Here is a 14278-nt window from a genome sequence, read left to right as displayed (position 1 = left end):
CCAATGGAGGTAGAGACGTCGTCGGGGCATTGAATTGGTGCGGCGAGGCACTTAGCAAAGTTAGTGCGCAGGCCAGAGGCGGCGCCGAACCGGTCCAAGAGCTTGCTGACCGTAGAGAGCTCCTCGGCGTCGGGGTGGCAGAAGACAACCACGTCGTCGGCGAACAGGGAGACGCCACTCGCGCCAACGAGGGCCAAAGCCCAGGTGCTGCAAAACCTCCATGAGGAACGGCCAAGAGACCGAATCAAAGGCGTGCGCAATGTCCAGCTTTAAGAGGACTCGGGGCTGCTTGAGATGATGGAGTTGCCGGGCTGTTTGCTGGACAAGAAGGAAGTTGTCGTGGACACTCCTTCCGGCAATGAAAGCGCTCTGGTTGGAAGAAACAAGCTCGCCAAGGCGCGGAGCCAGCCGCAAAGAGAGAACCTTGGCAAAAAGCTTGCCGATGATGTGAATCAGGCTGATCGGGCGATAGTCGGAGAGGGATGCCGCGTCCGGGCGCTTGGGCAGCAGCGTGATCAGAGCTTCGTTAAGGCGTTGGAAGGCCAGGCCATTCAGGGAGTATAGCTTGCTGAAGGCGTGGCAGATGTCTTCCTTAATGATGGGCCAGCAGGTGCGTAGAAATTCAGCTGTGAAACCGTCGGGGCTAGGGGCTTTGCCGGAAGGAAGGCGCTTGATTGCCTCCCAAATTTCATCGGGCGTGAAAGGCTGCTCGAGGTCAGAGAGATCAAAGGAGTGATGGCCGATCACGGACAGGTCCAGGGCAACAGAGCGCGGCGTCGGCGTGCCCAGGACATCGGAGAACTGGGAGAATGCTGCACGGGCCATGCCAGAGTCATTGGAGATGCACGAGCCATCGACAAGCAGATCGAGCATGCGATTCTTGCTGGCTCTCTGAGAGGCGCGAATCTTGGAGAAAGCAGCTGCGGCCTCTCCCGCAGCGAGCCAGCGGAGGCGGGCGCATTGACGCGCAATCGAACGCTCCAGCGAGGCAAGCCCAAGATACTTGCGTTTGAGCAGCCGGCGCAACCAAACTTCAGCCATGGAGAGACGCCGGAAGTCTTGGGCAGCATCGAGACGAGAGATGAGCTCACGAGCGACCGCAAGCTGAGATGCGATGCTGGCGGTGGCTCGCGCACTCCAGCGTTGCAAGCTGCGCGCTGTGGCCCTGAGGCGCGCGAAGATGCGCCGGAAGGGGTCGGGGTCTGGGGCGATAGAGGCCCAGGCATTTTGCACGGTCTGGCTGAACCCATCGAGGGCAGGCCAATGGCGCTGAAAGTGGAAACGTCGGCCTCCACCAGAGCGAGGAGTGCAGTCGAGGAGCAGGGGACAATGGTCCGAGGCTGCAGAGGCGAGGCGACGAAGCAGACAGTGGGTGTTGGCCAGCTCCCAGGAGGGCGTGCACAGGACACGATCATTGCGCACGAGGGTGGGGTTATCCTGCTCGTTCGACCAGGTGTAACGACGCCCGTGGAGGTAGATGTCATGCAAGCCATGATCAGAGATGAAGCACCGAAAACGGTTCATGAGGCGGCGGTTGATGCGATCGTTGTTCTTGTCACTAGCAGAGGAGATCATGTTGAAGTCTCCGCCTAATAACCATGGGCTAGAGATAGACTGGAGCAAGTCATGGAGCTCGGCAAGAAAAGAGATCTTGGCATAGTCGCCTTGAGGGCCATACACTCCAATGAGCCACCAATGGTCGCTGCCAGAGATGGCGGTCACCGCTGCGGAGACGTGATGGTCACCCACAATAGGGTTGGTAAGGGAGACACGGTTGCTATGCCAGGCGAGGATAATACCGCCCCGAGTACCGTCAGCGGGTAGCCACAAGAAGTCGTCAAACTCGGCCCCAAGGGCATCACGAACAAGGTACGGCGAGACCCGGGAAAGTTTGGATTCTTGAAGACAGACAATACAAGATGAAACAGAGGTGATTACAGAGCGGACCGCCGAGCGCTTGGCCCCGCAGTTAAGGCCACACACATTCCAAAACACGACTTTAGGGTTGTACTCCATAGGAAAGGATGGGGGCATGGAGGAGGGCGAGTGAGAGCACGCCAATCATACCACGATGGGGCATGGCAGAGCCGGCAGGGGGGCGAGGCCGTCGAGGACCGACTGAGGCACCTCCCAGCCATAGAAGTCCGCAAAAGCCCGAACCACGTCGGAGGCTAGGGGGCGGTCAAAGAGCTTGGTGTACCGGGCCATGATCTCGTCGGTGATCGGCTCATCGTCCTTGAGTAACCCCAGGCAGAGGAGTAGGACTCGCTTCGCCTTTGCCTCAGAGTGAAGGCCTCGATCTCCCCTGGCGATCCGCGTACTCCGGAGAGGAGTGAAGTTGGGAGGCATGGCCGCCCTGCCCCTGCGCGGCGCCGGCGTACTCAGGATGGGGGTGACGTCATTGCTGATTCAGTTTAAGAAGCTCAGGAGAGGGGGGGAGGGGGGACGTCAACAACGTCCACCTGCTGCATGGGTGCAGCCGGATCGGGGCAACATGGCGCAACCAGGGCCGCAGCATCCGGCGATGTGACCTGGCCATGCAGCGCGCAGGGGTCCGCAATGGTAGCAGCAGCAGGGTGGCCCGGGGGGCAGGAGACCGGATCAGGGGCCGGGGCCACCGTATCCTCCTCGGTGGACGCGCAGGGCCGCATTGGGGGCCGGGGAATATTCCACAGCATCCACCAATGGCAGGCAGCCAGTAGACTGGAGGCTGGCGGGGCGCGCAGCAGGGAGGGGGGAGAGGCGGGGTCCACGACAGTGACCGCGGGGGTGGGATCAGGAAGCAGATCCGAGGCGGGGGGATCGGGAGAAGCCACCCCAATCAGACGAGGGCAGGGCGGCGGGGAAGGTTCCCGTGTCCCCTCGAACTGGCCAGAAGTGCCATGCGGCGAGCCTGGGTTGGAGGTGGCGAGAGGCACTGGGCCGAGGGGGCCAGAAGTTTGAACCGGGTCAAAGCGGTCGCCCGACCCCGCCAGGGCCGGGGCAGGGATTGCGTCAAGGGGTGACGGCGGCGCTGGCCCACCGCTTTCCAAAAGGAGGGCGGGGCCAAGGCGCAGGGAGGCAGGGACCCGAGGCGCAGGGGGGCGCATCAGGATGCGGGCAAAGCACGCCCTGCCAGCCGCGGGGGGAGGAGGGCCGACGGCGGTGACCGCGAGCACCGGCGCCAAGGGAGCTGCCCGGAGGGCGCGGGGGTGAGCGCCCCGAGCCACGCCGAGAGTTGCGACCTGGAGGGAACTCATGGCGACGGGGCCATGGCCCTGGCACAGGTGAAGAACCTCGATCAGAACCAGCACCACCGGCGTCCGGACCCGGAGGTGGCGGCGGAGGCGACGAGAGGCGGTAGTCCTGGGTCTCCGTGACGTGGATCGCCACCGGGAAACGGACCAAAGAACAGGCAAAACGCTCGACACGATCGGGGTCGGTGTATGGCATCACAACGTCGTCGCGGGGAGGCAGCAGGAGCTCGGAGGAGCGAGGGATGCCGTCGGGGTTCGCCATCCAGGCAGACAGCCGGAACACAGACAGATCGGCGCCAGAGCGCGTCTCGGGGGCGAGATCCTCGATGAGGCAGAACGGCGAGCCCAACCAACAAACAACATACAATGACATAATAAGTAGAATGGATCATTTGAGTCCTAACTTCTACTACCACACATATACTTATCTTGACCCTAAACGCAATTGTCTAATACTACGACGATACTACACTAAGTTGCTAACATAATGATATTATTTTTCAGCCAAGTTAACAATTCATTCAATTTTCTTTGTTTTTGCGTGTATTCCTCTATGATTCAAGGGGTTTTAAAGTTCCGGTCAATGCCTATTTTTGTTTTCGTGTCTGCTTTGTATTCACTTTGTGTCCTTTTCGATAGTATCTGTTTTCATATTCATTTTCGGGTTTCTGTCTTTGTTTCTGCTTCTACAAAAATATATGAAAATAAATATGGTAGCACTCGGTTCCATCCGTTTCCACTTTGTTTTCATCCTTGCAGGTGAGTGCAATCACACTTACTTGCTTGCATTGAATTGTGAAAGCACCCCGCATACTACCTTGGTCGTTGGTGATCTGCGGGCGTAGGCCTTACTCTTCAATTCTGTCGCTGTATAACTGGCCCCCGGCTCCGGCTCTACCTACGTTATGTACGCAACGTACCTTTCTCCGCTTCCATGGTTCTTCCCCAGCGCAGAGAACGTCATTTCCACGGTAGCTGTTTATATCAATCAATTTGCTTGATTTTGTCTCGAGACATGCAGTACAATGATAGGTGCACAAATGATGCGTAAATGTGTAATGGAGGGGCCGTATGCATCACTGGAAGCAGAGGCTGGGGGTGTTGTCCCTCTTTTATAAAAAGTAAAGAAAATCTTACTCCAAGCATTTGCTCTCTGTCTTACTAAGAGCATCTACACCCCGTCGCCTCAAACCCGCCACGGCCCCATCAGTGACCGATGAAAAAAAAACAATCTAGACAGGCGCTTGAAAAGGGTCTCAAACGTCCGACCTGATCGGCACCCCTGGTATCCAGCCCAAATATGGCCAGATATGGGATGCCCAGGCGCGCCCGCCATGTCGAACCCGACAGGCCTACCCACCGCAATTACACCAAAATTCACCCCCTCGACCTGCCAGATTCATTTGCTTTCTCCTCTCTTCTTCCTCCTCAGCCCGGATGTCTCAGCTCTGCCGCCACCCTTGCTCCGCAGTCGTTCCGAGCCTCAACACCGTCAGGACCGGCACAACAGTCCTCTCTCCCGTGCTCGCCGCCAGCCCGGACGCCACCTCGGTACGTCCGGCGGCTATCGGGCTACCCTTTGTGCTCTATATATGTTCAATATAATGCCTGACCTGTTCTTTTGTGTTTTATTTGTAGGGGAAGCGATGAATTCCGATGCTTCATCGGACGAGGAGGATGGCCCGACGGAGCTTGAGAAAATGATTGAAGCTGAGTTCTTTGATTCGTCGGATTCAGATGAAGAAGTGGGCATGATCATTCTCATGAGCATGCAAGAGGAAATGGAACGGATGGGTGGAGCATATTCTAAACTTCAAGGGTTCGATCAAAGGGAGAAGAGTGATCAATCAGGATAGGATCTCCAGAGCACGGCTACTGCAGAAGGATTATTTTGCTCCAGACCCAACTTTTTCGGATGATCCATTTTTTCATCGCCGTTTTCGCATGTGAAAACTATTGTTTTTGCGCACTGTGGAGGGAATGGGGCACGTGATGACTACTTCAAGCTCACAAGGGATTGTTGCAGCCAACTTTCTTTCTCTGCTAAGCAGAAATGCACGCCTTCTCTGAGGATGCTTGCACTTGGTATTGTCGCAGATGCCGTTGGTGAGATGGTCCGAATGGGGAAGAGCACATGGCTAAAGACTATTGTTAAGTTTGCCCACGTTGTGGTGCAGGTGTTTGGAGCAGAGTATCTGAGAGAACCAAATGTGCAGGACATAGAAAAGTTGTTGGCTATTAGAGAGGCCAGAGGATTTACAGGAATGCTTGGATCAATTGATTGTGTGCATTGAAGAATCGCCCCAAAAGTTTGCGAGGAATATATCAAGGTCGCACCAAAGAGGCCACCATCATACTAAAAGCAGTGGCATGGACTTGGCATGCTTTCTTTGCAATGCCAGGCTCTTGGGTTCAAGAGGATTTATAGTGGGGAATCGTGGCCGTGCAACTACGCTATCAACGACCGTGACTACAATATGGGATACTATCTTGCCGGTGGCATCTATCCTCAGCGGGCGGCATTCGTTAAGACCATATCCGAACCACACAGCAACAAACAAAGCCACTTTGCAACAATGCAGGAAGCAGCTAGGAAGGATGTCAAGAGGGCATTCAAAGTGCTTCAAACTAATTTGGGAATTGTTCATGGAGCTGCAATGATGTGGGCATCATAAACTTTGTGGTAGCTGATAACATATTGTGTTATTTTGCACACTTTACGATTGTCGAGAATGAGGGTCCCAAACCAATGATTTTGAAGCGCCCGGAGAACAATTTCAAATCCCTAAAATCAAGATGCAAATCAGCTTATGAACTTTTTGCAGATGCATTGAAATCTTCGAGATCATCAGGTGCATGCGCAGCTACTTAGTGATCTTGTGGAGCATATGTGGACCCATAATGAAAACCAATAAGCTTGTTTGAAGTGCACTTAAAATAAATTTTATGTAAAACTATGTATTTTTTATACCAATATTTGTTATTTATTACGTGCAACACTGGCAATGTATGATGAACGTGCATGGATTTGAGAGTCCGGATTTGAGGTATGTGGTTTCCGGACACGAGATATGAGGGGTGATCCGGATGTGTTCGCGAACATAGAGGGGGGCGGATTTGCTAAATCCTGGTGGAAATGCTCTAAGAGTGGTGGATCAATTGAGGGTAATTTTGATCATATAGATATACTCCCTCCGTTCCTAAATATTTGTCTTTCTAGAGATTTCAACAAGTGACTACATACAGAACAAAATGAGTGAATCTACTATCTAAATTATGTCTATATACATCTGTATGTGGTAGTACATTTGAAATCTTTCGAAAGACAAATACTTAGGAACAGAGGGAGTGGTAAGTAAAACAAAATAAATAGAAGATATTCTTGGTAGATTTAGTGATCTCACCTCCCGAGCATAAATTTCCTTGATATATCTTTCCTTATTTGCCTTCATGTTTTAATGGCGCTATACATTACTTCCTTATTTTTGCGAAAGTGAAACGTCCATACTAGCCCCACATGATCATGGACAACGTCTTACTCCACAAGAGGTAAAGAGTATAATATTAGTCGTGAAAAATTGACGGCTCACATCGATTTGGTGCCAGACCTCGACCAGTAGCCACGACGGAGTGAATGCGCCTAGCCTGGCCTTGCCATGCCAGCCGTCCGTCGCCACGTCACGCCATACGCAGACTCACCAGCCGCAACCAACCAGTGCCTGTACGAGGAAAACGACAAGGAGACGCCGAGGCCGCCAGCGTGCGACCTGCTCTTCTTCTACCTCCCCACACGAGTTCGGCTCAACAACGCCGCGCCTGAAAGCGACGGCGGACAAATCCGAGTTTTGCAGGGCGTCCTCCGGCCACCACAGTCCGGAGTGGTCTTCTCTTCACTTCTCTTCCGCTATCGATCTCAGACAAATCCTCCGCCTGTCCGTACCCGCGTGCGAATATACGTGAACGCACACGCTGCTGCACTCCGCTAGTGCTGCTATAATATAAACAAGTGGCTTCCTTCCCTCCTCCTCGTCTCCTGCCCAGGAATAGGCGACGCGTCGGCCGCTGCTGCATGCGAGGCGCAGGGACGGCCGATAAGCTGGGCGATCCGGCCATGGCCTCTCTCGGTAAGGAGGAAGACGGGACGAAGCTCCCTTCCTCTTCTTCTTGTAAACCCTTCCGGAGATTCTTGACGCTCCGTGCATTCAGCGTCGCTTAATTAACGCCGTTGCTTTGCTTGGGTTGGAATTTGGGTGCGTGTGTGTGGCAGGTTGGTCGCCCTCGTGGACCTGCGGGCGGGAGGACGGCGGCGGGCTCACCCTCGCGTCGCCGTGCGTGCAGAGGGGTCTGGTCGACTGCGTCAATATCGTGCTCCTCGCCGCCTACGCCTCCGCGCTGCTCGCGGCCTGCGTCAGCGGGCGGTGGGATGGGCGGGCAAGAAGCGGCGGCGCAAGGCGGCGGTGGGGGGTGGCCGCGGTCTCCGCGTGCTGCGTGGCGGTCGCGGCGGCGTACGCCGTCGCCGCGTTCAGGGGCTCCGCGGATGCGGCGGCCACCACGGCCTCCGTCGTCAGGGGGCTGGTGTGGGTGGCCGTGGCGGCCTCGTTGCACGTCCAGCCGACGAGGCCGGCCAGGGCCGTGGCCGTTCTCTGGTGGACGCTCTTCTCGCTGCTCATCACCGCGTACAATGCGGAGGTCCTTGCCATGGGCTATGGGCTCGACGTCGCGGAGGGTGTCGCGTGGGCGGTCAACTTCCTCCTCCTGCTCTGCGCCCTCGGCTCGCTGCTCCGGCGGAGCCGTGGCTGCCAGGACGACGACGGCCTGTCGGAGCCCTTGATTGACAAGGCAGTTCACGACTCGGAACTCTACCGGGCCGGCCTGTTCAGCCAGCTCGCCTTCTCGTGGCTGAACCCACTGCTCCGCCTCGGCCGCTCAAAAGCACTGGACCTCGCCGACATCCCGCTCATCGCCGGCGAGGACTGCGCACAGCAAGCCTCACATAGGTTCTCTGAGGCATGGAGCCGCCACCGGCAGGACAAGGCGCAGAGCGGGAGATCCAACAGGCTCGCCCTCGTCCTGTGCAAGTGCTTCCTCAGGGAGATCATGATCGCCGGCTTCTACGCCTTCATGAGAACGCTGGCCATAGCCGTCGCCCCTATATTGCTCTTTGCGTTCGTACGGTACAGCTACCAAGAAGAGAGGGATCACCGCGTTGGTCTGTCGCTCGTCGGCTGCCTGCTCGTCATCAAGCTCGTCGAGTCGCTGTCCCAGCGCCATTGGTTCTTCGACTCCAGGAGGACCGGGATGCGCATCCGGTCCGCGCTAATGGCGGCCATCTTTCAGAAGCAGCTCAAGCTGTCCAGCCAGGGGAGGAAGAGCCATTCAACCGGGGAGATAGTCAACTACATTGCCGTCGACGCTTACCGGCTCGGCGATGCTCTCAGCTGGTTTCACATGGCGTGGAGCTCGCCGCTCCAGCTCGCCTTTGCAGTAGGCACGCTCTTTTGGGCGCTCAGGCTCGGGGCGGTCCCGGGTCTAGTCCCCCTGATCATCTTCGGCTTCCTCAACATGCCGTTCGCAAAGCTTCTGCAAGGGTACCAGGCCAAGTTCATGGTTGCACAGGATGATAGGCTCCGGTCCACGTCCGAGGTGCTCAACAGCATGAAGATCATCAAGCTGCAGTCATGGGAGGAGAAGTTCCGGGCCATGGTCGAGTCCCTCAGAAACGCCGAGTTCATATGGTTGAGGGAGACCCAGATGAAGAAGGCCTACGGCGCCGTCATGTACTGGATGTCCCCGACGGTCGTCTCTGCGGTGATGTACACCGCAACGGCGATCCTGGGGAGTGCCCCCCTGAATGCCAGTACCCTCTTCACGGTCTTGGCCACCCTGAGGGTCATGGCTGAGCCGGTGAGGTTCCTTCCTGAGATCCTGACAATGATGATCCAGTACAAGGTGTCGCTGGACCGTATCGAGAAATTTCTCATAGAAGAAGAGATCAAAGAGGGTGCCGAGAGGGCGCCTCCACATAATTCTGATATCAGGGTTCATGTCCAAGATGCAAATTTCAGCTGGAATGCGAGTGCGGCCAATTTGACGCTAAGGAATGTCAACCTTAGCATAAACAAAGGAGAGAAGGTGGCCGTCTGTGGCGCGGTTGGCTCAGGAAAATCTTCGCTCCTTTATGCATTACTTAGGGAGATACCTAGAACATCAGGATCAGTAAGTGACAGAAAAGTATATGCTCTTTATGCAGATGGAATGATTAAATCATGCTCATTTCTCCATTTCCACAAAAAGAATGTTAACATTATGTTTTGCAGGTTGACGTATTTGGATCACTGGCATATGTTTCACAAAATTCATGGATACAGAGTGGCACTGTCCGCGACAATATACTCTTCGGAAAGCCCTTCGACAAGGAACTGTATGAGAAGGCAATCAAATCTTGTGCTTTGGACAAGGATATAGAAAATTTCAATCATGGAGACCTTACGGAGATCGGCCAGAGAGGGCTCAACATGAGTGGAGGCCAGAAGCAAAGGATTCAACTTGCTAGAGCTGTCTATAGTGATGCAGATATCTACCTCCTAGACGACCCTTTCAGCGCGGTCGATGCGCACACTGCTGCAGTTCTTTTCTATGTAAGGAGGGGGCTCTTAATCTCTAATGCTAACAGCTTGTTTTCTACCACACGAAGTTCTGATGTCGATGTTCTTGCAGGATTGTGTGATGACCGCACTTTCAGAGAAGACCGTTGTTCTTGTGACGCACCAAGTTGAATTTCTGACTGAAACCAACAGGATTCTGGTAAGTAGATCTTCTGAACATGACTGCACAAAATTTCGTAATATCGATGATCCTCCTATATCATACTCGGCGATTGTTTCAACAGGTAATGGAAGGCGGTCAGGTTAAACAGCAAGGGAAATACGCAGACCTACTGGAATCCGGGACCGCATTCGAGAAGCTAGTTTCGGCACATCAGTCCTCAATCACAGCACTGGATACCACCAGCCAAGAGAACGAAGTCCAAGGGCAACAGGTGCTCGATGGCGGTATAATGCCGAGCGCATTGCTGGCGACGCGGCAGGCCAGCGAGATCGAAGTCTCGACGAGGGGTCCTTCGGTGGCCCAGCTCACAGAAGAGGAGGAGAAGGGGATCGGCAACCTCGGATGGAAGCCATACAAAGACTACGTAGAAGTCTCCAAGGGCGTTTTACCCCTCTGTGGGATGGTTACAGCTCAAGTGCTTTTCACAGTCTTTCAAATCATGTCCACATACTGGCTGGCCGTGGCTATTCAGATCAATGTCAGTAATGCTCTTCTGGTTGGGGCATACTCGGGGATCTCCATCTTCAGCTGCTGCTTCGCCTACCTCAGAAGCTTCTTTGCTGCTAATCTGGGACTCAAGGCCTCCAAAGCATTCTTTACGGGTCTAATGGACTCTGTATTCAAGGCCCCCATGTCATTCTTTGATTCGACGCCCATTGGAAGAATATTGACAAGGGTATATACGGTTACTTTACTGCATCTCTCCCAAAAATAATAGTATAACCATAGCAAGCTAAATGTAATTTCTCTAGTACTAGTGACGAGTCCCTGACCGAAGGTTTATTTATCTCTATGCAGGCTTCATCAGATTTAAGCATTCTGGACTTTGACATACCTTACTCCATGGCTTTTGTGGTGACTGGCGGCATCGAGGTGGTCACGACAGTCCTGGTCATGGGTACTGTAACTTGGCAGGTCTTAGTTGTAGCAATCCCAGTCGCAATATCCATGGTATATGTTCAGGTAAGTCGTCTACTTTGCTGTACATTGATCCAAGCAATTAAGCCCAGGAAATTAATCCAGAGGAGATGACCGATGAAATGTGTCTTGTGAGTTTAAAATCTGATGCTTTGTTTTCAAATATTGAAGAGGTACTACGTGGACTCGGCCAGAGAGCTAGTCAGAATTAATGGAACAACGAAGGCACCTGTCATGAACTATGCATCAGAATCGATTCTTGGTGTGGTGACAATCAGGGCCTTCGCGGCAACAGACAGGTTCATCCACAACAACCTGCAGCTTATAGACAACGATGCGACAATGTTCTTCCACACGGTTGCTGCGCAGGAGTGGGTTCTTATAAGAGTGGAAGCACTCCAAAGCTTGACCATATTCACATCTTCATTGTTCCTTATTTTGGTTCCTCCAGGAGTAATTTCACCAGGTATCTACATAACCATTACAGCGAACAGATCCCTTTTTTTTTTAACTCTGTCTGCAGATTTGATGAACACTTGCGAAATATATTTCCAGGCTTTGCGGGTCTTTGCCTCTCCTATGCTTTAAGCCTGACCGCGGCACAAGTTTTCCTGACACGATACTATTCCTACCTAGAAAACTATATCATTTCAGTCGAGAGAATCAAGCAGTATATGCACCTTCCATCAGAGCCTCCCACCATAATACCAGATAACAGGCCTCCAATTTCATGGCCACAGGAGGGAAGAATAGACCTGCAAGATTTGAAGGTAAATATAATCTCCTTTGCACATAATCATGGAAATTGAGAATAATAATAATAGGTTGCAATAACATGCACTTTTTTCTGAGCAGATTAAATACCGCCCAAACACGCCACTTGTTCTCAAAGGAATCACTTGCACCTTCCCTGCTGGAAACAGAATTGGGGTTGTCGGGAGGACAGGAAGTGGGAAATCAACACTCATCAGCTCACTGTTCCGTCTCGTGGATCCTGTGGGTGGGAGGATACTTATTGACAACTTGGATATTTGCTCTATTGGTCTCAAGGATCTAAGAACTAAACTGAGTATTATCCCCCAAGAACCTACACTTTTCAGAGGAACGGTGCGCAATAATTTGGACCCCCTTGGTCTGCATTCCGATGATGAGATATGGGAGGTGAGAACAGGATCCTCCTGCAAAAAAGGATGCAAAGTAGTTCGAGAAAGGTGCTAAAAAGTCTTACTAGTATAGTTCTGAAAAAGAATCATGTTAAATGAACTTTCTCTTATCATAATTCATAAGCAATAGAAGATATGAGCTTTCTTAAACAAAGACAGATGGAAATAAAATGATGTACAATCTGATCATGTTTAATTTTACTAGATTGCTAGCACTTCAAGTTTCATGTATCTGACTAGACTACTTACATTGAACATTTCAGGCCTTGGAAAAGTGTCAGCTGAAGAGATCAATTAGCAGCACTGCTGCTCTTCTCGATACAGTTGGTAAGTATTACAGTGATATTAAACATTCTATCAGAACAAAAGAATTGCCATAGCAAACAGTTTGAGTTACCGGAAGGTTAAAATGATTGCTCCCTCTGGCCTATGGCAGTGAGTGATGATGGCGATAACTGGAGTGTTGGACAGCGCCAGCTCTTCTGTCTCGGCAGAGTTCTCCTCCGTAGGAACAAAATTCTAGTGCTAGATGAAGCAACGGCGTCCATCGACTCCGCGACTGATGCAATACTACAGGGTGTCATCAGGCAGCAGTTCACTAGTTGCACAGTGATAACTATTGCTCACAGGGTCCCAACTGTGACAGACAGTGACAGGGTCATGGTACTTTCCTACGGTACGTTACACTATTATAAACAGTTCAGTCATGTATCAAGTGATGAAATCTCTGGTCCATTCCCCATAATCTCTAGTGATAAACGAGCAATGTCATCAAACCTGATCTAGTTATAAGTAAATAACTAGACTTACTAGATATGATGACGACTGCTGATGACTTCTACAGGTAAGCTTCTAGAATATGACACACCCGCGAAGCTGTTGGAAGACAAACAATCAGCCTTTGCGAAGCTTGTGGCGGAGTATTGGGCTAATTGCAAGCGGAACTCCACATGATTCTATCATTCTGTGTCGGGGCATGATAGACAAGATGAGCAATTCAATCAAGATTTTGAGGTACTGAAAGATTGTTATCCCAGCTTCTTGAACTCCATCTGTAACAAGACTGACCTTGTCCTCCTCCCTTGCTGGTTGGTTCAATTACTGGAAATAAAGAAGGCATGAACAACATTGTAAAGTTGGTCAGTGATCGCAAATTTTTGGTGATAAGGTTGATGGAGAGAACTAGCTCAAAATGCATTGACTCGAGTCCTCCAAGATCAGCATGTCCACAAGGATACTGAGATTCATTGCGTAAGGGAATAAAGGATCCACCTTTAGTGTGACATATGGTACACTTCATATGTAAGTTCTACTGTTGAATAACAAGCAAAAAAGGAAGTGTCAAGATGCCAGTAGATTGCCCAAGGCATATGACAAAAAATTATTGTACCTTGTCCTAAATAAGGTTGGTTGTACCGTGTGGAAGTGCATGTGGTCCAGAATGAAGATAGTGCCAAGAACCTTTTAGGATTTTATGCAGTGAAGTTATGCTTTCTCGTGTGTTCATAAGTAACTCGAAATTATTGAGAATCATTGGGTCACACAAAACATTACTATCATCCATATGTTCCTAATAGTTTTTCATATGTTCCTAATAGCTCTCCACAGCAAGAACTATTACTGCTGATACTGCGCAGTGGGCCGATCTCATTGGGTCACACAAAACATAATCACTATCATCAATGGCTGCCTCTGCACTGATTAATCTTTCCATACCTCAAATGGTTGCGAGGTTGTGCAGTGTTTTTTCTTAAAATCCCTTTCAGTACCTTAGAGCATAGCAGCATCATGACTAGACATGTGCCCAGATTAAAATACCAAGACACCAAACCAGTTTATTATGGGCATACTTACAGATTTCTCCAATTAGTCTTAGTGGTTTGGGCACCTAAACTCAACAGGAACAAGTGACAAATAGTAAGCTGTATCATCTTTCACGTTTCAAATTCTTCAGCACTTTGAATAATGCACAACACAACGAATTTCTGAAAATTTGAATTTCAGAACCCCAGAAGGAGCAGTATCTTATGCAGGGGAAGTCGTGCATCCGAAATATGTTAAACAAAAGGTAGTCAGATTGTTTCCCTGATTTATCAAAACTACAAAATTAAGACAGAAGTGACATTAACAAGT

General features: G+C 51.5%; 1 protein-coding gene across 3 annotated transcripts; it reads left to right on the top strand.

Moving 5' to 3' along the window:
• The first annotated feature begins 7022 nt into the window (after positions 1–7022).
• On the top strand, positions 7023–13638 carry LOC123155875 (ABC transporter C family member 8). Of its 3 annotated transcripts, none has more exons than XR_006477661.1 (13): positions 7023–7360; positions 7504–9452; positions 9554–9874; positions 9954–10040; positions 10126–10740; positions 10863–11027; positions 11154–11448; positions 11538–11752; positions 11838–12143; positions 12409–12472; positions 12582–12821; positions 12990–13159; positions 13262–13638. XR_006477661.1 is itself a non-coding variant. In XM_044574020.1 (12 exons), exons 1-12 carry the CDS (start codon positions 7306–7308, stop codon positions 13097–13099), a joined length of 4422 nt encoding a protein of 1473 aa, XP_044429955.1. In that variant the 5' UTR covers positions 7023–7305; the 3' UTR covers positions 13100–13638. The 3 variants fall into 3 exon arrangements, 1 of the variants encoding a protein (XP_044429955.1); XR_006477660.1 differs by having other exon boundaries at positions 13259–13638; XM_044574020.1 differs by having other exon boundaries at positions 12990–13638.
• Positions 13639–14278: the final 640 nt, after the last annotated feature.

The sequence above is a fragment of the Triticum aestivum genome, chromosome 7B, assembly GCF_018294505.1.
Source record: "Triticum aestivum cultivar Chinese Spring chromosome 7B, IWGSC CS RefSeq v2.1, whole genome shotgun sequence".
NCBI classification, from domain to species: Eukaryota; Viridiplantae; Streptophyta; class Magnoliopsida; order Poales; family Poaceae; genus Triticum; species Triticum aestivum.
The sequence above is the reverse complement of the archived record's forward strand: the minus strand, read 5'-3'. Positions and strand labels throughout refer to the sequence as shown.